The 26,042-nt window shown below is 39.7% G+C and overlaps 1 protein-coding gene across 2 annotated transcripts in view; it reads right to left on the bottom strand.

Moving 5' to 3' along the window:
• Positions 1-2,099: 2,099 nt before the first annotated feature.
• Positions 2,100-26,042, bottom strand: part of TAOK3 (TAO kinase 3) — a 142,227-nt gene continuing 118,284 nt past the window's right edge. The window contains exons 11-17 of one of the 2 annotated variants that reach the window (XM_014537693.1): positions 25,419-25,547; positions 21,179-21,382; positions 13,615-13,854; positions 11,404-11,616; positions 4,498-4,680; positions 3,385-3,449; positions 2,100-2,377 (exon numbers count right to left, since the gene is read on the bottom strand). In XM_014537693.1, coding sequence (XP_014393179.1) covers positions 2,230-2,377; positions 3,385-3,449; positions 4,498-4,680; positions 11,404-11,616; positions 13,615-13,854; positions 21,179-21,382; positions 25,419-25,547 — 1,182 coding nt within the window. In that variant the 3' untranslated portion in view covers positions 2,100-2,229. Of the gene's footprint in view, positions 3,450-4,497; positions 4,681-11,403; positions 11,617-13,614; positions 13,855-21,178; positions 21,383-25,418; positions 25,548-26,042 lie in introns of both variants that reach the window. The other variant, XM_005863779.2, reaches the window with a different exon arrangement.

The raw sequence follows: 26,042 nt of genomic DNA, 5'->3' as shown, positions 1-26,042 counted from the left end.
TTTCAATCGCTATATAAACAAATAATTGCAGAGGATGATAAATTCAAGAAATAAACTGACTCGGTTCATTAGACATCACTGGTAAGCATTCTCTGATACCCTCTGTGACTAATTGTTGCAGCTCCTTCACAATCTTGCTAGCACCCAGTCCTTCCATTGTCATGCCTCATCTTACTCCACTGTTGATTAATTTAGTCTACTGCTGATTTACTTGTTTCAGTAGAGATTTAAACCATGAACTCCAGCAGGGTGACCCCATCCATCTTTGCCACACTCCCAGGCACACAGTAGGTGCTCAATAAATACTTCTTGAATGAGTGTATGCTGATCCTGGCTTCTAATCCCCTTTCCCTACTTTTTCCTTCAGCTATAGCACTTATTACCATGTCAGATCGTTTAGTATAATTACTGTGTTTTCAGTTTCCTCCCACCCCCACTGTAAGCTCTATTAGGGCAAGGATCTTTACCTGTTTGAGATACATTTGGCCTGGCACCTGACATATAAGGTACTCAGTAAATATCATTGAATGAATCATTGCAAATCAAAGGTAAGCAGCCCTTACTAATATGTATGATGAACCTGCAATCATTCTTTTCTTTTTAACTCAGGGGAGTTTAGTGTATGCTGAAATTATAGGACACAGGCTCTCTGTTGCTATCACAGAAACACTTTCATACCTGTTCTCCACTGCCATTCTGGTCCTTGTCTATTCTAACTGCCTCCTCGTGAAGGTACTAGAGTTGACTCAGTATGTCCTAGGTGTTAAGAGCAGGGACCCACATGTCTTCCTTCTGGTCTTCCTTCCTTCTGGTAACTCTACCTTGGAACACATCACTGACAAACTTGTGAAGAGGGAAATTTTATAAAGATCAGCACCTGTCATCTCATAGACATAAGGCCTTTATACAAGCTAGCTAGACATTTTTCACTATGGAGACAAATGGATGAAATAGATTTCATGAAGCCTTTCTGCCTTATTGAAGACTTAATATTCTGATTGACAGGATGACCTATGCTTAGGAGGGTGTGTTCTGAAATCGGACAGGTCTCCAGTCTCCACCACCACCACTTATGCTGGTCTGAGCTTATTTCCTCATTTGTAAAATGCTCAGTGTCCCATCCCATGGTAAGCATAAGCAGGAAATACAGCTTATCTATTTTTCGTGGGTTATGAGTCTTCTTTCCAGCCTTCCCTTTCTTATTTTCTGTGCACCTAACATAGAAATTTCAATGAACTAAGCTGCTTAGGAAACAGGAGATGACTAGTAATGGCTTTATGGTTGGGGTTAATCCACGTGGATACATATTTTGTATGTTTTTAGTATACCTCTCTGCTGTAGTTTATTATAGTGAACATGACTGGTCACATGTGTCCGTGATGGCTGAATGTCCTGTAGAATATAAGAGTCATCTTCAGGTCATCATGCTCAAGTTAGATTTTCAATGTCCAGGACTTTGAACCCTACGAATATGAGATCTTACTGAGATTGTCTTAACCCCCAAAGCCATATCCTATAAGTTATATGTTTTACTACCTCATTGTTATGCACATAAAATCTAAAATAAAACATAATATGCTAATTAGGCCGGACGACCTTCGGATGAAGCCGTGGCAGTGGGGGCAGAGGCAGCCGCCACAGCGGTGGGGGCCGAGCCCCTTGCACAAATTCATGCATCGGGCCTCTAGTTATTCTAATAAAAGCAGAATATGAGGTGGGGGTCTATTATAGTGGGATCATTTCAAATATCTGGCTATGATGTTCTCTTCATAGCATGCCTTTCTTTAAGGGTGTCTAATTTCTCTCCTCAGCAATACGTACTTCTATGCATGACTGGCACACTGGTGTGTGTGTGCGTGTACATATGTGCCTTTTCCCATTTTTAAGGACAAAAAGGTGCCACTGACCACTTCAAATAGTGCCACATTATTTTCAGTCCCATAGAAGAACTTGGAAGACACAGCTTTACCTGAGGATCTTGAATGGCTCTTCTCAAAGCAACCAGGGCGATGGAGAATGGTTTGTGGAGGTGGCTCTCCATCTCAATTATGAACCGGTAAACCTAGAAGGGAAACTTCCTGCTACAATAACACAGCAAGGCGATGTGATGAACACTTTTATTTACAAATATAATTAAAAGCTCTGACAGTTATCATGCTCTTCCTTGGAACCTGAAAAATGTTTGTTTTTTAAAGTGCATGCAAAAGAAGTAAAGCCTTTTTTTTTTCATCATTTTTTATTGTAAGAAAATACACAGTTTGAAAGTGTGAATAATGCAATATTTATGACCAAGAAGATATGGGACTTTGGGAGGGGAAGGGAAATAAAGAAAAAGATCAAGATGATCTGATTGAGAGACAGTGTTGAACTCCAAATACTGAATTGGAAAAAGGAGGGAGGTGGGGAAGAATAGGAGGAGGAAGTAAAAAAATTTGATCAGAGAAACAGTTAAAATACAATATGAAAATAAGTAATACCTCTCCTTAAATTCCTTCTATACACAAAATACACGATTTGCCAAAGCCCAATTTGTGCTACTGGGATTCTGTGAGCTCCTTAAGTGTATTCACATCCTCTGCAACAGCAGAAAATGATTATGATACAATCAGAATATGCTGAAGACAAGTTAAACTCTTGCCAGCAGGTTCTTAAAAATCACAAGATCTCTTCACCCCACCCCCCACCCCCATCCCCAAAAAAGTAATAATATGTCACCACTGATATGTACATCACAATTAGTTTCTGTAAAATGTATCAAATTTTCAATCTTTAATAAAACTTTGTTTTTTTTTAATTCCTGATGAATAAATACCAAAAAAATAAAATAAAATAAAATAATGCAGCAGCTAGTTAAGGTGTAAGGCTGCGGATATTGTGTCTCTCTCCCCCTTGGCATTTATTATTATTTTTTTGCTTTCCTTTCACAGATTGGTGGTAATGAGTGATTGCTTAGAGCAATATACATCCACATTTGTTGTTGGTTTATTGGTTTTTTAAAAACTGTCTCCGAAGTTTTCACTGAAACGTTTTAAATCACATCAATACTGTGACGTGTACTATGAGTAGAAGAGGTGGCCACGTTTTGGCCAGCACTGAAAGTTGACATGGGGGGAGGAAGGGGCCCCTGATGGAGTAAGAATAAACAGGCACTAGTCCGACACGATGTCAGTAAGAGTAAGAGAGAGAGAGAGTGAGAGCAACGCCCGTTAAAATGGGGAATGTGGTTTTGCAGGGTCTGAATTTTTTTCTGTTTTATTTTTTTTTGTAAATGGCAAAAAAATTTAATCTCATCTATAGTCCTCCTTAGGAAAATCTAATGTAACCAAATTCCCAAATCCCATTCTGAGGCTCTCCATGTCAAAAGTTTCAATCTCTCGCTCTTGCCTTTCCAATAGATACTTTATTCTCTCGCTGCGTTCCTTCTGAAGGGCAGCCAGCTCTTCTTCAATCTGAAATAAGCACAATGAGCAGATTGTTAATAGAAAAGATCTCCCAACAGGCACCCACATGCACACGTGCACATACACCCACACATATGACACACAGACCCACAGGAACTCAGAAGAAACTAGATGGGGACAGGCGGGAGGGTCCTGTGGTATATGTCTTGTATCTAATCCATTACATCTAAAACTTGCTCACAAGAATAAAAATGTTTGGGGCCACCTGGGGCTATAGCTCTACCATTCTAGCAAGCTAAGCAGCTGGGCTGTTGGAGGTCAGTGTCCTGTCTCAGCGGGAGAAAACTCAGGAGAAGGTAAAAGACACTCGAGCACAATTAGACTGTGCTGCTGTCCCATAGAGAGCCAAGTGCCCCCTGAGTCATCAGTAATTTAGTTCTAGAACAGGAGTTGGGACGATAGTCTTTACGTTGGTCTCAGGGAAGTAGCGGAAGAAAGTACAAATAACTGGTTAAGCAAATAAATGGTCAACACAGTTTGGAGATGCTTTATGAAATCTTTTCTACTTCATATTCCTCAGCAATATTTAAAGCAATGAATATTTCAATTCAGATAACATTTATTATGCATGGCAATATCAGCCTCTCTTCATTTCAATTTTTTTAAAGAGCCTTGCTGGTGATTTCTTTTCATTTAGAAATAGCTAAAAATGAAAGCCAAATTTGCACTTGGCTTCCTCATGCCATTTAGCAGCCATGCTATCAGCTCGCAGTGCCTTTTACATGTCATATCAACTACCCAGTAACCCATGTATTCCTCTGGCTGGGAAGGTGGGGGATTCCTAGCAGAGTAATATAAAGAGCTTAGGCTCTGAGATCAGATTTATGTAAGTAACCTAACCATGTTGAGCCTTAGTATCCTGCTTGTAGAATGGAGATTATGCCTACCTCTCCGGTACTAGGAGTGTAGAAGCAGGTAATAAGTGAACAGTGTCTACTAATCCCCCAGTACATAGGCAGGGCTCAATGAATGGCAGTTTCCTAGGCTGTGCCCCATCCTCCACCCAGCTGCACAGGACCCGTAGGAACACTCATACCTTCTGCTCAAGATGTGCTCTGCGCAGAGACACCCTCTGCTCTAGCTTCTGGAGCTCACGTTCATGTTGTGCCTCTGTTTGCATCTTGATTTTGCTCTGATAGGCATTGAGCAGCTCCATTTCCTGCTGGAGCTGTAGCCTCAAGGCCTGGCATTCTGCTTCTTGAGCCTCATCTAGCCGTAACTGTGGGCACATAAGACATACACTGTAATCTAGCTTACAGCATGTAATAACTACGGGAAGATGTTCAGATTTTAACAGGCTCCTCAGAAAAAAAAGCGAGATGCCCTGGGTACATCCAGAGTTAGGAATCAAAAATAGTACACTCTACCCAATGGGCTACACACTTCTAAAAACACATCTTTAAAACATTCTTTCTTAAAACATTCTGACATATGTAATACTCTTTGTAATACTTTAAGCAATAAAACAATTTAAAAACATCATTCTTTCTTAAAAAATACACACAAAAACATTCTTAAGAAAAACCACACCAGCAGGAGTCAGGAATGCTACACACACCAGTGATTAAACTTGGGCTTTGGAGGCAGACTCCTGAACCTAAACTCTAGCTGCACCATTCACCTAGGTGTGTCACCTTGGCAAGTTACTTAACCTCTCCCAGTCTTTCTCTTTCTTTCTCTTTCTTTCTCCTTCTCTCTCTCTCTCTCTCTCTCTCTCTCTCTCTCTCTCTCTCTCTCTTTCATCTCAGGAAAATAACAAGTTCTAAACAACAAGTGTCTAAGATTGGTGTGAAGATTAAATGAAAGAATTCATATAAAATCTTAAGGCATAGTCCTTGATGTATACCAACTATTTAATAAATAGTTGTTATTGTTATTTTGGTTTTGACTGACATTTCCATATTTAGATATCTTTAATCCTAAAATCATAATACATTTAGATAACCTTAAGTCTAAAAACATATAGAGTCCACTTGAGGAATACACCATAGTGCTGTTATGCTCCTGGCAAGTAATGTTGGTCCCTGTGGTTGGCTATATGTTACCCTGCTGGCAGCCAATCTAAAACTCAAGTGGCTCAAAATCTCTTCCCCACAGAAGGTAGCCTTGATAATCGTAAGGGGCATATTCTGGTTTGAAGCAGTAAAATCAGAGTATAAACCAGCCTGACAGTTTCTCGCTTCCCTGTAGCACCTGAACTTTGTGTTTGTTGTGCACGATGATACTGATCCTGTGTGGGGAATGGGCCAAGCCAGCCAGCAGAAATGACAACCTTTTGGTGAGCATAGTTGAAGGTTAGGGGCCATGAGCAGGAGTATGTTTAGGGATGACGACCCTCCTGTCCCAGGCTTGGTTTTGTCTAGATTTGACAAGCCCTCAGCTCAGCTGGGAACTCTGAGATTAGAACCCTTGAATTAGACATTTCTACCAAGTTTATCAGCACGTATCCATACACATAGACCACTTTGCAAGATAGTTATCATTCACCTTATGCTTCCTTCCCTATCTGTACAATGTTGAGAATACAAAGATGAACAAGACAATTACCAATATATCTCAATATGTTGATTGAGAAATGACTCTCTGAAATATTATTAGAATAGTTTTAGAAAGTTATTTGCATAGTACCTTCTTAAGTATTTTTGGAGAAATATACTATATAGCAAATAAATACAAAATAAATAATATTTCCAAGGTGCTTTCCAATAATTCATCTTAATAAGCTTTCACTGAAACCCACTAAAGAGGATCTCTCCTCATTTTCTCAGTGAGAAACAAAGGCAGAAGAAATACTAGACAAAAGCAGTCAATCTGCAGAAGGGACAGCCTTACAGATAAATGCCAAAGGGTTTACTGACCCAATGAGGTTGTTATCAATTCCCTCCTGATATGGCAGGTCCCTTACCAATAAAGGGAATGAAAATCTGTTCGTTTCTACTCGTCTGTGTTAATTGCTATAAGCCCTGGCCAAGTGGGGGAGAGGCTTCTCCTGTGGGCACTGGAGACCACTGAGGAAACACCGCCAGCTCCTCTTGTTTCTGGCATTCTATTATTAATGTCAGTAACTGTGTTATTCTATACCAGCTCTGACTCTACAAAAGTGCCAGTCTAAAAATCAGAGGATATTCCAGTATTTGCTATTGATCCCCTAAAAGCTGCACATACAAAATCCATCACGTTTTATAAGTAAAAATAGAGGTAAATATCATGTCTGTTTTGTAAAGTGAATTAAACTGAAGAAAAGAATGTGATAGAGGCAGCATAACGTAATAGTGGCCAAGCATACAGGCTTATAAGCTCACCTGAAAATAGGTTCAAATCTTAGCTCCTGCTCCAATTAGTCATGTGACCCTAAGTCAGGAGTTGGCACACTACAGCTCAAGGGCTAAACCTTCACTGCTGCCTGTTTTTGTAAATAAAGTTTTGTTGGAACACAGACATGCTCATTCAGTTTGTATTGTCTATGGCTGCTTTTGTACTACAATCACAGAGTTGAGCAGTTGTGACACAGACCCTGTGGTCTACAAAACCTAAAATATTTACTACCTGCCCCTTTACAGAGAAAGTTTGCCAACTCCTGCCCTAAGCAAGTGGCTCTATTTCAGTAAACCTTAGTTTCCTTATAGGTAAATTAGGGTTGAAACAGTAATGACTTCAAAGGAGTTTCACAAAAATGAAATAACACTTAGAAAATAGTTAAAACAGTGCCTGGCACATGGTAAGCAGTCAGTAAAGGACTGCTGTAATGATCATCTCTGTTTTTCTCTCCTTCCTGCTGCAGAGAAAAGGCTGTTTCTCTCCTTTTATCCAAGGGCAATCTTGAACCTATATTCCTGACACATTACCTCCCGTCTTCTATAACAAGCATTTAGTGAGCACTGCTGTATGCCAGGCATCGATGCAGATGCTGAGAGTGCAAAGATGAACAAGATGAAAATCCTCTCAACCTTTATGTCCCTATCAACTCTCTCCCCCTCTCCTTCCCTTCAGCCCCTCGGCACACCCATCTTGCACTCCTCATTCTGATCCTACTCCTCTACTTATTTGCTCACATCAAGGTCACTAATGAAGGCTCTTCCCAAGCAGCATTTGATATTATGGATTGCCCCCTTTTTCCTGAAATCTTCTTTCTCTTGTCTTCTGATACCACACACCCTCTTGGTTTTTCCCTCTCTCCTCTCCTTTTCCAGGTACACACTACCTTACTGGACCATTAGATATGGGTGTTTCTCAGGGCTTTGTTGTGGGCACTCTTCTTCCTCTAATCTCACTTCCTAAGGAATCTCATCTATTCCCAAGACTCCAATTACTATCTACATGCAAATAGCTCCCACATCTGTACCTCTATTTCAGACTTCTCTTCTGAGGTCCACGCTAGCTTATCATCTTCACCCAGATGTTTCCCAGGCCATCAAGCTCAACATAACAAATATTAATCATATTTCCCTTCTCACTATCCCAATCTGCTCCACTTCCCTTTTATTATTTGTTAACCATATAGGTCAGTGATTCCCAAAGTGGGCGCTACCGCCCCCTGGTGGGCGCTGCAGCGATCCAGGGGGGCGGTGATGGCCACAGGTGCATTTGTTTTAACTTTTTTTGTATTACCTTTCTATTCTGAGTTCAATAAATAGTTTCATAATTTCAAACTTCAATGTTTCTAATTTACACCTTTCTTTACTATATTTTACGAAAAAGGTAGAAACATTAATACATATATCTTTCTGTTTAATTGCTATTAAAATTTAAAAAAAATTAATTTCCAGGGGGTGCTGAGTAATATTTTTTCTGGAAAGGGGGCGGTAGGCCAAATAAGTTTGGGAACCACTGATATAGGTAAATGGTAGTACCATCTACCATTTTGTTCAAACTAGAGACTTGGAGTCATCCTTAATACCTCACTCTCCACATTCAATCTGTTTCTAAGTGCTTTCAAATCCATCTCTTGTCTATCTCTCAAATTTAGTCACTTCTCCTTCATCCCAGTGATCCCTCTCTGGCTAGCCACCACTCCCTCATGCCCATATCCTATATATCTGCCCTTGCCATCTCTCAGGACATTCTCCACATATCACCAGAGTGATTGTTCAAAAAATGCAAATCTGGCATTAGTCCCCTCCTTAATACTCATTAGTGGCTTCCCACTGCTTCTAGGATAAAGATAAACATTCTTAAGAAAGCTTGCAAGCCCTTACATGACCTAGCCAGTGGTTGGCAAACTGTGGCTCGTGAGCCACATGCAGCTCTTTGGCCCCACAAAATACCACGTGCGGGCGCGCATGTACAGTGCGATTGAAACTTCATGGCCCATGCGCAAAAGTCGGTATTTTGTGGAGGAGCCACACTCAAGGGGCCAAAGAGCCACATGTGGCTCGCGAGCCGCAGTTTGCCGACCACTGACCTAGCCTGTTTACCCTCATCTTCTTCTCATTTAGGCTTTTGCTTCTTCTCTACATTCTAAAAATAATGGACTTGAATTCTAGAATAGTGCCACTGTCTTTCCCATCTTTAAAAATGCTGTTCCTTTTGCCTGGAATGTGCTTCTCACACTTCAGCTTAAATGATCACTGTGTCTGAGAGACCTTTCCGTATCAGCCTACCTCTCCTGGTTTACACTCTATTAACACACTGCACTTGCTCTGCCATTACAATGAATAGACTTTTTCAATGTCTGTTTCCTCCACTCTTCTTTAGGTTCCATGAAGACACGACTGATGACTGTCTTATTCACCACAGTATCCAGGATGCCTGGGGCACAGTATATAAACACTCTATACTTATTGGATAAATGAATGAATGAATACACTGGCTTCTATCCTCAGCCTAAGGACATGTTTATTAAGCCTTTCCCAATAAACAGAAGTCCTTTTAACTGTGTTTTCCTCTAGCTACAGTTCTCTTTCTCCTTTCCTTCACTGATGAAGATCTGGGAAAAGCAATCTCACTTACCTATGTGAGTTTCTATCTCACATAATAACTTTAAAAAAATATATTTCTATTGATTTCAGAGAGGAAGGGAGAGGGAGAGAGAGAGAGAGAAACATCAATAATGAGGGAGAATCATTGATTGGCTGCCTCCTGCACGCCCCCTACTGGGGATCAAGCCTGAAACCTGGGCATGTGCCCTTGACTGGAATCGAACCCAGGACCCTTCAGTCTGCAGGTTGACGCTCTATCCACTGAGTCAAACCGGCTAGGGCTCACCTAATCACTTTTTCAATGCACTATCTTGCCTTCCATTCCCACCACTCCACTGATTGTGACAATCAATGGACAAATCCACTGGTAGGTCCAATTGTTCTTTCTGCAACATCTAAAATCAACTAGAAACTTTTGTTCTGGCTTCTGCGACATGCTCTCCCTAGTTCCCCTCCCACATTGCTGATTATTCATCTTCTTCGGTCTACTTCTACTCAGCCCTCACATGTTGGTGTCCACAACTCTGTCCTTGGTCTCCTCCCTCTCTAATACTATCTCCTATCCCTAGATCTCAGGTATTCCTAAAGCTACAACTGCCACCATATAATAATGATGCCTAACTTCTTGTCTTTAATCCTGACACTCTCTTGAACTCTAGACTTCCATCTCTGTACCTCTCTACTTGGATACCGACGTAGCTCAGATAACATGTCCACAACTTAGCCAATTATCTACCAGGCACCTAAACTCGCCCCTTCTTCTATTTATCTTGGTAAAATGATGACCTATCCACTGTTATCAAACCTATCTTTCAATGGTCACTAAGTTCAATCTCAAATATTTCTACGTCCTAAATATTTCTCAAATCCTCCTCCTTCCTCCCCTTCTCCATTAGCACGTTCTCTTTTAGTTCAGGCCTTTATTCCCTTTGTCCCCTGGACTATTACAATAGCTTCCTAACAGGTCTCTTTACCGATATGTGACACATGACTGCCAGTCTCTATCACACAAATCTGACCCTGTCGCTTTCCTTCTTAAAATAGGCTTCAGGAGCTCTCCATTGCTTCTACAATGGCTTTTGAGGACCTGACCCCGACCATCTACCTGCTTCCCTTTATACTCCTGCCATATCTACTACTGATTGTTCCTCAAATGTGCCATCCTCTTTTGGGATTTTGAATCTTTGCATATACAGTATCCTCTGCTAGGAATAACTTTTCCTCTTGTCTGTTTGGAGAACTATTATTCTTTAAGACTCATCTCCTTGTGAAAACTCCACAGAATTACCAGGCAAGCTCCCATCTCTGGCTTACCAGGACCTTTATGACCTCTCTATTTTAGGCTCCCACAATCCTCCTCCTTAAACTTTGGGCTCACACCAAAGTTCTTTCAGTCCCCAAATGCACAACTTTTGGACCTTTGCTTATGTAGGCCCCTTTCCATGGAACCTGTTTGCTGCAGTAAGTTTCTTCAATCTTCTTGGCTCTTGCTGAAAAACTTTCCCTAGACTAGATTAGTTGTTCCCACTTACCCTCCACAGCCCCGCCCCCACCTCCCACTTCAAAGCATTTATTATGCTTTATTTTTATTTTATGTTTCTCTCTAGCTCACCACTCTATCTCTGAGTCCAGCAGGGTGCTGAACACAGATGCTTAGTAAAAGTTTATTGAATGAATGTGTCTGTGCATCTTACTCATTTATGCCTGACATTGGTTGAGCAATTTTTGACGAATGAAAACATGATATTATATGCAATATCTATCACATCTTGCTCTCAAAGTCCCTATGTGCCACAGATCTGTTTAGCTTGGTATTCCTTGAGTTCCATCTTATAAGACACACTCCAGCAAGTATCCGAATTGGCTTGGGTTTATTCAGCGCCGTCATTTCCTCAGTTCTCTGGGCAGAAAAACACCAGTATCCTAAATTTGTGCAAGAATCATCTTGAGAGCAAAAGGCTGGATCTTGAGTTTTCTTGTTTCCCAAAACTCTTGAAGCCATGGCACCAAACCTAACCACTTACCGCTTGAGAGGCCATCATTTCATTTATACTCTGTTCATACTGCTCTGCCAAAATGGCAAGTTTTCTTGTCTGCTCATCTTTCAGTGTCTTTAAGATTGTTTTGTGCTCATTCTTTGGAGTAACTTCCAACTGGTGATTCTTGAGTGCTTTATACTGTTTGGTCTGTACTTTGCAAGTGTCCTGAAACTGTTTTTTAATTTGCATTTCCATGGCCTGTGTGATAAAGTGACAAAAAGAAAATAAAGACACATCAGTAAATACAGGAAGTCTTCCATTGTAATGATACAATACAGGTGCTGGGACCATCTGTCTTTTTGTGCAGTGACCCACACCACTGGTCAATGACAAATAATACATATGACACAGCAAGAGTTAACTCTACCAATACTTTCGTTTTTATATTAAACTAGAGGTCCAGTGCACAAATTTGTGCACCAGTGGAGTCCCTCTGCCTGGCCTGCGGGATTGGGCTGAAACTGACTCTCTGACATCCCCTGAGGGGTCCTGAATTGCGAGAGGGTGCAGGCCAGGCCAAGGGACCTGACCAGTGCACGATTGGGGCCGGGGAGGGACCACGGAGGGCTCCAGGGCGTGTCCGGCCCATCTCACTCAGTCCCCAACAGCTGGACTCCAGCAGCAAGCTAACCTACTGGTCGGAGCGTCTGCCCCCTGGTGGTCAGTGCATGTCATAGTGAGTGGTTGAGCGACCTTAGCATATCATTAGCATATTATGCTTTGATTGGTTGAATGGCCGAATGGTCGACCAGACACAGCATATTAGGCTTTTATTATATAGGATAAATAGAAGTAATTTTGAATTTATGAATGGATGAAAATATGAATTGTTACGAGGGGAATCACAACTCTAAGCAGATTGTGGCATACTATAAAGCTCAGTTTGTTAAAAGTTTGTTCATTATTTTAATGGTTTCCTAGTCAAAATCTTTAGTGTCCTCTATTATTTGTTGTTTTTCCCCATTTTTTGTTGCTCCCCTCATTTCCAAGTAAGAAAATAGATGACAATGTATAAGCCAGCTTTCACTGTTCTGTGTTTCCTTGACAATTACACTAAATTTCAGCATAAATAAAAAGGAAAAGTGATTTTAGTATTACCCCTGCCCCCTATTAAGAGGTTATACTGCATGTAGCAATATCAAACGTGCATTTTGGCAAGGAGAAGGTGGGGTGTATTATAAGTCCAAAGGCATTCCATCAGTTTGCCTCACAATCACATGTGTATTTCTTGAACCCCTGAAGGAGCTGTGTTTACAGGGATCACTAATTGGACAGGTTAGGATTTGACCAGAAAGGAGCATGGCCAGAGTGATTGAATGGTTCATATCTGTGTCAAAACTGACAATGTCTCCCTTGACATAGAGCAATAGTCTAGTCCAGTGGTTCTCAATCTTCTGGCCCTTTAAATACAGTTCCTCATGTTGTGACCCAACCATAAAATTATTTTCGTTGCTACTTCATAACTGTAATGTTGCTACTGTTATGAATTGTAATGTAAATATCTGATATGCAGGATGGTCTTAGGAGACCCCTGTGAAAGGGTCGTTCGACCGCCAAAGGGGTTGCGACCCACAGGTTGAGAACCGCTGGTCTAGTCATTAGAGCCTATTTAGCAGTCAGCTACAATGATCTGGAGGCAGTGAGGGCCAGAGGAGCTCCATCTCTCTAGCGCAGGCACATCTAGATTCACTGTCGATCCCCATCCACATGGCAGATGTCACACTCTTTCCTAAAAGCTTGGTGTGCTTTAGAGTCTTTTTCAATTGGTAGTGCTACCAATCATATGACTGGTCTGACAGATGAAACTTATCTGCTCTACACCTGCCGGGTAGCTTTCTTATTTCCTGGTTTTAGAACCATGGGCCGCTGTTGGTCCATACATGACAATTTTTCAAAGGGCAGGTCATGAGGGAGTCAGAGAAATTGCATAATGGATATAAAGAAAGAAGGAGAGATCATCTCGTAGAAAGGCTTCCAAACCAGCCTGCCCAGCAACGTCTCTTCAGGAGTTTGTTCTATACAGATTCTTGTGCTTCACTTTTGGAGAGTCTCATTCAGTAGATGTGGGGTCCAGAAATCTGTAATTTTGAAATGCCCAGATGACTCTGACCATCATCATCCTGGTGTAGGAGGCCACTGATCCAGGCCCACTCTGTTCTGGAGCACAGACAGGGAAATACTTCCATTTCCTCTTACCTTTAAGTTTTTTGGCTGTTGCCGAAGTTCCATGACATGCTTTCTGTGCAGTTCCCTTTCCCGCCTCTTATTGTACTCCAGCTGGTTTTCCAGTTCAGTCTGGTGCTGTAGACGGATCAGATCCATGCGTAGCTTCTGTAACGTGTGCAGCTGCCGGTACTCTAGCTCTCGGGTGGACTCATCATGCCGGATCAGCATGGCATGCTCCATTTCCTTCTGGGTCCGCTTTTTATTCAGTTCCTGCGTTCACGAACAAAAGATGAAGGGAGAGAGATGAATGGAGACAGACTGGATGGAATTCACAACTGAGGGAGAGCAAGGAACAGCACTATGAACTCTTTAATTAAACCCACTAGTGTTTGGCAGCATAACCTAATAAGATTAGATTAACAATCCCTGGAGATTTAGGTTCTGTATGTGGGGCCACCATTTTTACAAGATGGTCAACTTCCTGCCATCACAATGACTCTTATCTGTAAAATGGGAATAATTCTACCCAAGCCATTCTTACCTCACAGAGCTGTTGTGACCCTTAATTAGATGGTGTGACATGCACAGGTCTAAATACACGTTTCTTCAGTTAAAACAGTGGTTCTCAACCCTGACTGCCCATTAAAATTATGTGAAGAAGCTTTTAAAACACAAGATGACTGAATCCCATAACCTGAAATTCAGATAATTGTCTGGGGTGGGACCATGACATCAATAGTTTTAAGGGTTCCCCAGGTGGTTCTAATAGGCACTTAGAGCTGAGAATCACAGAAGTAAACTGATCACGTCTGCAGTGTTCTTATGGGAAAATACCCTTTTTTTCTGTTTGTATCAGAAGTAGGCCAATTATCTATATTTTAAAATCTCAGTGTTCACAGCATGCTGAGGAAAAGCAGAGATCTCTCTTTCATCTTGTCCATTATAGTCTGTTTGATCATTTCTAGTTCTAATCATTCTGTTCTTACCACTTCTACTCATGTCTCTCTCTTTTGTTGAAGTGGGGAAAGAAAGGAAACTAGAAAAAAAGGAGGGATAAGTTTGATGAAATTTTTCTCATTCACCAGTTCAAGAATATTTCCTGAATGGCAGTGTATCAAAAATCTGAACCATGTGCTCTGGGTGCATAAAAATGTTTACTAAGCCATGACTCTGTCCTCAACTAAGGAACTGTATTAGACATGTATGGAAGTATATGCTCAGCTCACAGCTACATGAGTCAATTTATTTTCTCTACCAGGAATTTGGAATTGAGATTCATAAACAGTGAATCTTTATGTACAGCTAGAATGGAGGAGCATATAAAAACTACATATGTGGTAGCCACCCGCTGCTATAAAGACTGAGTGATTAGAGAAAGCTGGGCTTCAGAGCAAAAATAAAAAAGAAAGAAGAAAGAAGTGCAGGGAATATATTGATGCCCAAGTTTCTGACTGGTTCTAAGCACTCCTGTAGGTACAGCTGTATTATTGCTATTGCTATATGAGACATTCCTATATTTCCGTAGTAAATTCCCTGCTTTTGGCTTAAGCTAGCTCAAATAAATTTTAGTAACATGCAAACCAAGAACCTTAATTCATACAGGGAAATAAGTTTATGTATAAATTAAAAAAAAAGACAGAGCAAGGCTGGCAGTGCTAAGTGCTATAAAACAGGTAAAAATCTTATGCTGTGAGATTTCTGAAAAGTGTAATATTACTACTACTTAAAAAGGCCAAGGGGAAAGATTTTGAGCTGGGCTTTAAGTTAGAATGATAGGTTGGCTCTCTTCTCTAATGGGATCCACTATGGGAAGAAAATGCTAGTCATTTATTTCATAGAATTATCAATAACATTTGTATATTAGTGTGGATGAGAATATCTTGCATACCTCGGCCTTCTATCCTGAAGAGAAGTCCTTTACACAGCATAGCTTCTATTACTGGAGCAAAGTCACTAATCATTCATTTATGTATTACACAAATTACTTGTTGAGCATACCCTATGCGTCAGGCACTGCTGTAGGCACCAGGGAGAGAGCAGTGAACAAGTACACCCCTTGTGGAGTTTATTTTCTAGTGGGGAAATATCAGAAGTGCAATTTACATTTGTTTTAAGGAATATAACATAATATCCCAGAGCATCTCCCTGTATCTCCTCCTGCTTTTACTTTTCCTTGTTTAATTTTTCCTCTTTGCCTGGGCCATCAAATGTCTTCTTTTAAAAAGCACTAACTGGCCCCTAGGTGGCACTAAAGAACAGTGAGCCCTTCCCAGAGACTAAAGCTATTCCAGTCCATTGACCAAGGGAAGCCAAGGAAAGCCCTTGAAATGGGTAAATATCCTGTTCTAAGTCACTATGTCATGTTGAACCTTTGAGTACCAGATCTCCCAATATTGGGCACTTACACATTCCACACTTTCCGAAATTGAGAAGTCCAAACTGCATCTGAGCTGCCCAGAGCTCTGAATCTCCTGGTAGAGGGTGGGGGGAGGAGGAGTGCGGGGGAGTAATAGATCAAAGCAAAAGCAAACTATACTTTCAGAAGAAATCAAATGCTTCTTTTTATGTTTAATGGAATGCTACAGGGTGTTGTTCATCAGAAGTACCTGGGTTACAAGCTATTGGTCTTACCCAGCTAATTCTGACATATACTAAAGTTTGAGAATCATATTCAGGGTGTAAGTCAGTTTCAGCTCTTCCATTGACTCATGTACAGCTCTGGGCAAGTCTCTTAATCTGTTTTATTTTCCATAGGTGTAAAGTGAGGATAACTCTTCCACTACCAACTATCATTCTTGTGAAGATGAAATGAAAGAACTTAAGAAAATGCTTCAGAATACATAAACATGTCATTATTATTTTTCTGTATTCAGAAGTTAATGTCTTAAAACTAGTTTTTATAAACTACTAGAAAGTGAAATAAACATGATACTGAAGTGGCTTTTCTGTTATAATAGTAGGTTGTTCCCTTTACCTTTAATTCATACATCTGAGTTGCTGAGATGTAAGATGGTAAGCTGCCTATAATATTTTAAAACATGGGGGAAAACATTACCCAGTGCTGTGCCTACATAATAATGTGGAAAGTGCTTTCAAGTTTTAAAAATGACTTCATATATTTTAATCCTAATTGGAACCCTATGTGGTGGTAAGATTATGAGGCTTTACCACTTTTATACAAGGTAGTAAGGAATTTGGGAATTGAGAGACTAACATAAGACCATATAACTTCTATAAAGCAGAACTGAGGCTAAAAGTCAGGTTTTTAGATTTTTGACATTTTCCATTAAAAGATGTCCCATTGAAGGCTTATACTTTTCTGTTTTATCAATCTGTGGTACAATATTTGGAAGAATTCCTCTGCACTAGCTAGACACTCTGCAATGGTTGCTTCATCTGTACAAATGACATAATTTAAAGTATAGCCATGCCATGTGCACACCTGTAGCTTCTACAAATTCAACAAAGTAAGCCAAGAAAAAATACAAAAACATATGTCATAAACAGGTGATTCTGCCCACCAGTGTACTCAATGTACACGTCCTGGAAGAAGTGTGAAATGGGAAACATCACATACTTTAAGCATCTCGCCAAGTTGAGTCTGAGCTTAGTATTGAAACAGGTATTTTCAAATACCATGGCCCCTAAAGCACATCACCAAACTTTATGTGAATGTAGCTCCTGTGTAAGATGTGGGTCCAGGGTGTGTCCCCTAATCAACCCTTCCTAACTGTGGCCCAATCATTCCATTTTATTTAAATTTCAGTGGAAAGTGCTATTCACTTCTTTAAAAGCAGTTGATCTCACTCAAGTCAAATTTTGTCCTCATGACCACTGAGGTTGAGTAAGGACTAGAATTCAAAATTTTAAGTGGAGCCCTATCTGGTTTGGCTCAATGGATAGAGCGTTGGCCTGCAGACTGAAGGGTCCCTGGTTTGATTCTGGTCAAGAGTACCTGTCCAGGTTGCGGGCTCTATCCCCAGTAGGGGGAGTGCAGGAGGCAGCCAATCAATGATTCTCTGTCATCATTGATGTTTCTATCTCTCTCCCTTTCCCTTCATCTCTGAAATCAATAAAAATCTATTTTTTAAAAAAAGAAAAAAATTTTAAGTAGAGATGCTGTTAGCCTAAGACATTTAATGCTTTCTTAGTTTTAGTTCATAGTTTCATAACTGCTTAGAAAACAGTGGGCATCTGTGTACAGTGATAATAGTGGAAGAGGCTCAACCTAGTCTATGTTGATCTTTTAAAAATGTTTTTAATAATTAAAAGGATTACTAATACTCACTTTTGGCAAAGATACAGAAAAACAGGTACTCTTTGTTGGTGGGAGTATAAACCCTTTTAGAGGGCAATTTGGCAATATCTATTAAAAATCTAGATGTATATACTCTGACCTGAAAATTTCACTTGTGAGAATGCATCCTACAAAATACTTGCATATGTGTAAAAAGATCTCTGTACAAAGATGTTCTCTGGAGCATTTTCAGTAATACTGTAAAACTTTTAAAATACCCACTGAGAAGTACCTCATTAAATAAATAATCTCATAGCCATACCAATGGTTGAAAAGAATGAGGCAGAGCTGTATGTCCTAGACAGTAAATGAAAAAAAAAAGTTACTAAACAGTATAGTGGACATCTGGGGTTTCTTTGGTAAGTTCAGTATCCTTTCCCCTTCTTTTAAGTCTCCCCCTTTCCCAAAATGCTATTCCACCCTTTCTGGAATCAGGGATTAAAAGAGTAAGCATATTACCCAATCAAGTTTTCTCTCCTAGAAATCTGAATCGGAAGCAGCAATGAAACACAAATTAAACATGTTTGGAGGAGATACATTTAAAAAATGCTGTGAGCAATGTCCATTGGCGATTGCTCTCTGGGTCATGAACGTTGCTTTCCCAGCTTGCTTCTTCCTCTTTTCCAGTGTGATTTTCAGCTCCGCCATCTATCCCGTTATCGTTCCAATAAATTTCTTCCCGTGCTAAATCAACCAGTTTGTTTCTATTGCTTTCAAATCAAATAAACCACTGATAATAATGTAACCTTATTTTTGTAAAGTTCTATATAATATGTGAGAGTTCTATATAATATATAAGCTTTATGTATGCATACATATGTACAGAAAAAAACTGGAAATATGTGTGCAAATTAATGGTAATTGTCTCAGGGTAGAGATTGGATAGGATGGGAATATCAAGAACCTTCATTATTCAACTTTGTATTTTTCTATATTTGTATTTTTTCAAAGTTCTTTGATTACTTTTGCAAACAGAAAGAAAAATTAAACATTTTCATGAAGAAGGCTCTGGAATAAGACTAAACAAAAGAAAATCTAAATTCTTAAGAAAAATACCCTCATAGAGCTATTCTTCGCTCAGTTAGTTAGAACTTGATAGTAATGAAGTCATGAATATAGTTTCTATCATTTTGGGGAAATAATTCTCTTCTATAGCTTTTATTGGTAATAACTGTCCCCTTAGCTTCAGATTTCTTCCAAATATGTGCTATTAGAATAACTAATAATTGCCAGATGAAAAGAATCCCAAATATGTTATTTCCAACTGGCTATTGGACTTTTTCATTTAGACTTTTTTTTTGCTTTCCAACAAACTCAGCATGCCTAGTACTGCATTAATCAGTTTCTTAACAACACCTTTCTAAGCTCTGTTTCCACTCAAATCTGCATTTCCCCAAGTCTTAAACCTTAGAAATAAGTCTGATTCTACCTTCATATTTTCTCTCATATCTTACTGTATGCCAAGTCCTGCTTATTTTATACTTCAAAGTATGTTTTAAACCCACCTCTCTTTTGATAGCTATCACCACCATCTTTGTCTATAGCCTATTTCCTACCACCAGATCTCTGCTTTTCATTAATTCCCTCTAATCCAGTATTTCTCAACACTTTCCCCCCATTACTGTCCCCATCAGAGCCTTTTTAGATTTCCCCTTCCCTGACCATCTCTACCCCTGAAATGTTAATACCATAGATATACTGTGTATCTGTTTATGTACTGTGACCCTTCAGAGGGCCTCAAATTGTTGTAATATCTAAGACTCCTCCCCTATAAGAACCATTTCATGCCCCTGCCCCTGAGAATTCATGCTCTAATCAAACTGGGCTGATCTCACTATAGTAAAATTTTAGCCATTATCACTGTCTGGCTCAAAAATGTTCAGCAGTTTCTCCCTCTTCCAATAAGATGAGAGAACACAGATAAAGAGCCTGAGTCTGGCTCACAATTGTGGTCAATAAGTTTGAGTTTGCACTGCCCTTTTCCTTGCCATTTGAATACTATTGCTCTCCAATTACACCAATTCCCATTCCCATTAAATGTACCTGAAGTGCTTGTTTCCCTCATGTAGGCAAACACTGTTTTTTGTTTTTACCAAACTTGCTGTTTTTACCAATGTGCTAGCTCATTTGTGAGGTTCTTCTTTGATTATACCAGGTTACAATGATTTCCTGTTGAACTTTGTATCTGCAACTGATTCACATTCTCTATTCCTCATCTCAGTGAAAAAATCCCATTCATCCAATTTCCCAGAGTAGAGGGTTTGAAGTCATTTTTGACTCTTCTCTCTTCTAAAATTCTCACACCATTAGGTCCGAATTATTTTTAGTTCTGCTTCAGAAATGTCACTCAGATCTAATCTTCAAAAGCTTATATGAATCTTATAGTATTGGGCTAGGGAAGATATATGCTAATAAAAAAAAATCTAACATCTCTCTACCCCCATTGCCTCTTCCAGGTAGAACTGGAGAAGAGCATCCTAGCTGAGCTCATTGTACTTGACTTCTGACCACTCCTGCTTACCCTCACACCGATGCACTCATTCCTTAAAATAAAGAAAACTCACCATCACTCTTCTGCTTACAAACTTCTGGCGGCCATGCAGCTGCCTTCAGACTAAAATCTAAATGCGTTGGCTTAAGAAACAAGGCCCTCCTCCACATTCTGCTTCCAGCTACTCTTGTTCTGATGCTGCAGTCCTCACACCCAGACACTCAGCATCTCATCAATCACTGAATCCTACAAGCTCTTTCTTGACTATATGCCCATGATACCTCATTTATATGTCTATTACTAGTGCACCTAATATGTTCTATTGTAATTAGTCTGTTACATGTCTGTTTCACCTCTGAGACTTAGGGCTACTTGAAGGCAAGGAGGACAGCTTCTCGGAAGCCCTGGTGTCTCCAGCGCGGCCTGGCACAGAGGAGGCACTCCATAAGTGCTGGATGACTGAATGAGTGAACTTGATTGTAGAGCATCATATTGTTTTTTAAGTGTTTGATGTAGAGTCACAAAAACACAAGTCTGTGAAAAGCAGGCTGAAAGCAAGTTATTTTACTTCTTTTGATCCTCCACTGCATGATATGGCTTGTAATGAGTGTTCAATAAAACTTTATAACATTTATTTGGAAAAAGTTGATTTCTTGTTCTGTAAATGGGCTTTCTCTTATCAGTGATAAATTCATTCCCTGGCTCTTTGTGAACCTACTTTGTGTCAAGGTCCTATGCTAAAGACTAGACAGAGCAAGGGGCTTGCTGTCCCATAAGTAAATGACAATAGTTAGGAACATAAATACCTCCCGAATGTTCTGCTGCTCCACCTCGTGCCGCTTGATCATTATTTTCCGTTTGAAGAAACGACAGTTTTTGTCGTAGTACAGTCTCTGCTGAGTGAGAAGGTGGGCTTCCTCTTCGGCCTGTGTGTGCTGCAAGTTTTCTTTATGCTTGGATATCCGCTCTTGCTTTTCTTTCTTGGGTGTGCTATGATCCTCATTCATCTCCTTCACAAGAAAAAAAAAAGTGGGGGGGAAACCATGCCAGTCTCATCAGCCAGAGAAATTATAATAGTTTATTGCAATGGTAGATTGAATTATTTGGAAAGCAAATGAAAATATAAACACAGCCTGACTTGATGTTGCCCCCTTCCCCCAAACACACACATACACTTTTTAAAATCAATTACAGTGGGGCCTTGACTTACGAGTGTCCCGACTAACGAGTTTTTTGAGATACCAGCTGTCTCTCTGCCGATTTTTTGCATTGAGTTGATAGAGTAATTTGAGTTAACGAGCTCCTTAACGAGCTCGGTCTTGGAACGAATTAAACTCATAAGTCAAGGCCCCACTGTAATTGAATATTAAGTGAGGGGAAGACTTGTTAGTTTCCAAGTCTCTGACTTCTCAACTGTCAGAAATTATTTGTTCACTCATCAATCAAATACATATTTACTGAGTTCCCATCATGTGATAGGCATTGTGCAAGGCATGAGGATACAATGGTGAACAAAAGAACATGGTACCTACCATCATGGAGCTTTCCAGTCTAGAATAAAAAACTAAACAAAGAACCCTATGAACTAAAAATGACTGTGACAACTGCTTTGAAGGTGAGTTCTTGGTTCTACAAGAATGTTTAACAGAAACTATTGAACCTCAGTGACAACTGAGCTGAAATTTGAAAAATCATAGGCATTGACCATTCAAAAGGAAAGGGAAGAATACTCTGGGTAGAGGAAACAGCATATGCAAAACCATTAGGGTGAGTTAACTGAAACATGGTATGTGTATGGTCAAGAAACTGAAAAGCCAGAGTGTGGTGGAGTGTTAGATGAGATGAGGCTGGACAGACAGGCAGGACCGTTAGGTTAGAGGCCTTACAGGCTGAGTTAAGGATCTTTAGTATAGGAGAAATGGATTTCATATGGTGGTGGGGGGTTATTATAATGAGATGCATTTCAAGAAGATGACTAGCTGTTATGTGGAAAACAGAATAAAGAAGGCAAGAGTGTGTCCATGGAGACAGCTAGGAGACTAGTGCAAAGGTCCAGATGAGAGATGATAGAAGCTTGGACAAAGGAGGTGGGGAAAGACCAAGAGAAGTAGACGGGTTTTAAAGACAGGAGGTAACTCTGCAAATGTCACTCATTTGAATTTTAGGGAAAAAACAGTCTTCATTTGGGATTATAAGCCACCTATATTTTCAAAAGGACAAAAATCATTAGTATTTTAGCCCATAATGGTAAAGAGAAGAAAGCAGTGAATCGGAACAGTTAAGAAGATGTTAATCTATGGGGAAAGTAAGATGACCACTTTTAGGGAAAGCACAGTGTACTCTTCTTTGTTCATACTGTTCCTATGGACAAGCTTGACCTATAATATTTGGTTAACTACTCAGTGAAATCCCCTTTAATTGCTAACACCTGTTTTATTTAAAGTTTTGTGATGCAGACATCACACAGTATTTAGATTATTTTTGTGCTTTGTCAAGAAGTCCTTGTAAATCAACTTTCCTGTTATAATGAAGGCTTAAGTGAAATATTAGCATCAACAAGAACATGTGCTGTTTCCAGCATGGAGTAGGCTGGGATCACAACAGGAAAGCTGGTGACTCACTTCTTAATGCCATAACTTTACTATTAGGTTTAGCATTAGCCACCACATTGCACACCCAAATTCATATATGTTCATAAAAATTCTCTCCAAAATCAAGAATAAATTATTTCTGGACCATCCATCATTTTGTATTACCCATGCCCCTGCTATCTATCAGTAGTGGGGATCATGGAGATTGTTTTATCATTTCAAGAACAATTCCTTTAAGTATACCAATATCTAAATATACATGTCACTTTAAACAGTGTGAACCAAGCTTTACTTCATAAGGAGCAATACTAGCTTTGCACAGAAAGGCTTAGTGAGGCTATCTCAAATTGGGTTTAGGCCCGTTTTTCTTCATGAGCGCGTTGAGTGACTTGTAAGTTCAGGCCTGTAGCCTCCTGCACTCATAAATCTGAGCATGGTGGACCCCAAACAGTTTTATGTCTGAAGACTGAGTGGGGACTCTTGAATGCTGTTCTGTGGCAGAATCTTCTAAAGGCAGAACTCATGCAATCTCCAAATGCCTTAGTATTACAAGAGCTCAAAATGGTGGCTGCGGTCATATTGTATGGCCTCCAGAGCATGAGTAAACATACGGCGTTAGAAATAAGAAGACAGTTGCAGCTGAGAAAATTTCTTACTTAAAAATCAAGGTGATCTCTGTGATCCAGAAACATCCTTCTATTGTGATGTAATAATTATGCTTAAGCAATAACTAAGAGAAAATGGAGAGAATGTGGATCTTCTTAGTCGGACTATTTTTCTCTACAGCTTGGTTTTTTAGACTTTTTGGTGTCAGAGATTCTTCCTATTCAGGCAGTGTGGAGCAACTACAAGTGTCTGTGAGGCCCAACAATTACCAGTGGCACATCTAGGCGGGACCAAAGATCCCGAGGTCCCATCCCAAAACACTTGCTTTCACTTCCCAGTTGAAAAGAGAAATGGAGAGGAACATTGCTAAGACTCTTACTGTTACCTAGAATCTGATCTCAAATGAATGACTTCATATATTAGAACAATGCCCCATGTTGAATTTTATTAAACCTTCATACACTAGTACAGTGATGGCGAACCTTTTGAGCTCGGCGTGTCAGCATTTTGAAAAACCCTAACTTAACTCTGGTGCCATGTCACATATAGAAATTTTTTGATATTTGCAACCATAGTAAAACAAAGATTTATATTTTTGATATTTATTTTATATGTTTAAATGCCATTTAACAAAGAAAAATCAACCAAAACAATGAGTTCGCGTGTCACCTCTGACACGCGTGTCATAGGTTCGTCATCACTGCACTAGTAATTGACAAATAAGAAATCCTAAGTCTCAGGAGAAGGAAAGTCTATGGAACTGGAGGCAATTTACTTGTAAGTACTGGTAAAAGGAGAGCTGAAGAAATTTGAGCTTTCAGGTCCCTCTTAGGCCACACTGGTGGTCTTCAACCAAACATTCAAGAATTAATCATTCACTTATCAAATATTAACATGTACTAGACACAGGGATACTAAAAAACACACACAACATGGGCAACAAAACATCTACAACAACAATTACTACTACAAACAGTCATGGTCTCTACCTATATCACTTACTGGCCAACAGGCCAGTAGTGAAAGTAGCTCAAAGAATCACTAAAAGAAAATGTATATTGAAAGCTAGTGTCATGAAACCAGAGGCACCTGCCCTGGTCAAGGCAGTCAGGAAAGGCTACCCTGAGGAAGTGATATTTAAGTTAAGGTACTAATAAATGATCCTGAATCTTACAAGGAGGAGGAATAAAAATAAACAGCAGAATTACAGTCAGGGAGGGATTGAGGGTGAGGCGTGTGGAGAGCATCCTGATGGAAGAAACACTATGAGCAAAGACCTTGGGGAAGAGTAGAGTTTAATACACTTGAGGAACCAAAAGGTGACTTTTGTGGCAGGAGCAGTGAAGTGTTGGGGCGGGGGGTAAGCAGGTGGGGAGAACACTGCTGTGAAGTGAGACTGGAGGAGAGGCTGGTAGTAGACCATGTAGGGACTTCTAGTATTTTGATCTATATTAAGAGCAATGGGAAGCCAGTAAATATTAAAACCATGAAGTGATATGACTAGACTTATGGTTTGAAAAGATCACTCTGTCTGAAGTGTGGAGAAGTAAGCAAGATGGTTTAGAGTTAGAACAAATGGTTCATGAAGTGTGGTGCCTGGACCCCCAGTATCAGCATCACTTGGGAACTTGTTAGAAATGCGTATTTCAAATTCCACTCCAGACCCATTGAATCAGAAAATCTACGAGTGGATTAGTAATCTGTTTTAATAAGCATTTCAGATGATTCTACTGTAAAGTTTGAGAATCAATGGGTTAGACTACATATTGATCACAATGTATGATGAATCAATTTTAAGTTCTAACCATTCTAATGGCAAATTGGTGACTACAAATATTGGTATTCTTACCTCTTTTATTTTTTCCTTACAAATCTTATACTGCTTCTTCTGACTTTCTAAGAAAGTTGTCAAATCTTTCTTCTGCTGGGCCAAGATCTGTTGCTGGAACTTCTTCTCATCTGCTGCAGCTACCTTTGCCTGCAAAAATACCAAATATGATTTTGGATGACTTGTTCTTCACACAGAATTTAGCCATATATATTCTCTAATGCATTGAAAGAATCCATAAATGCTGAATAATGTAATTTTTGAACAAATTAATTAAAAACAAAATAAGGAAATGCCTATTCTGATTTCCCTGTATCTTCAACAAACATTTTATGGGAAAAATATGAAGGAAAACCATAAACACATACATGAAAATATATGGGATGAAAGGTAAACTAACAATAATTATAATAAATTTTTTTTCATATTGTTGACAGCTGAAGGGTTATATTATAAAGATGGATAAACATAACTGGTCAGTTTTATTCCAAGAATCTAACTTTAATTGATTAATTATTGCAACTATCAGATTTCACATCTAATATACTAAGCAAAGCTGATGACATTTGATTTCTTAGTTACCTGTCAGAATTCACAACAGTTAGACTCCAGGACATTTGGGGGCTTCTTAGTGGATTGAATGCC

This window comes from Myotis brandtii, unplaced genomic scaffold (genome assembly GCF_000412655.1).
Source record: "Myotis brandtii unplaced genomic scaffold, ASM41265v1 scaffold181, whole genome shotgun sequence".
In the NCBI taxonomy this organism is placed as follows: Eukaryota; Metazoa; Chordata; class Mammalia; order Chiroptera; family Vespertilionidae; genus Myotis; species Myotis brandtii.
This window is presented reverse-complemented; position numbering and strand designations above follow the sequence as displayed.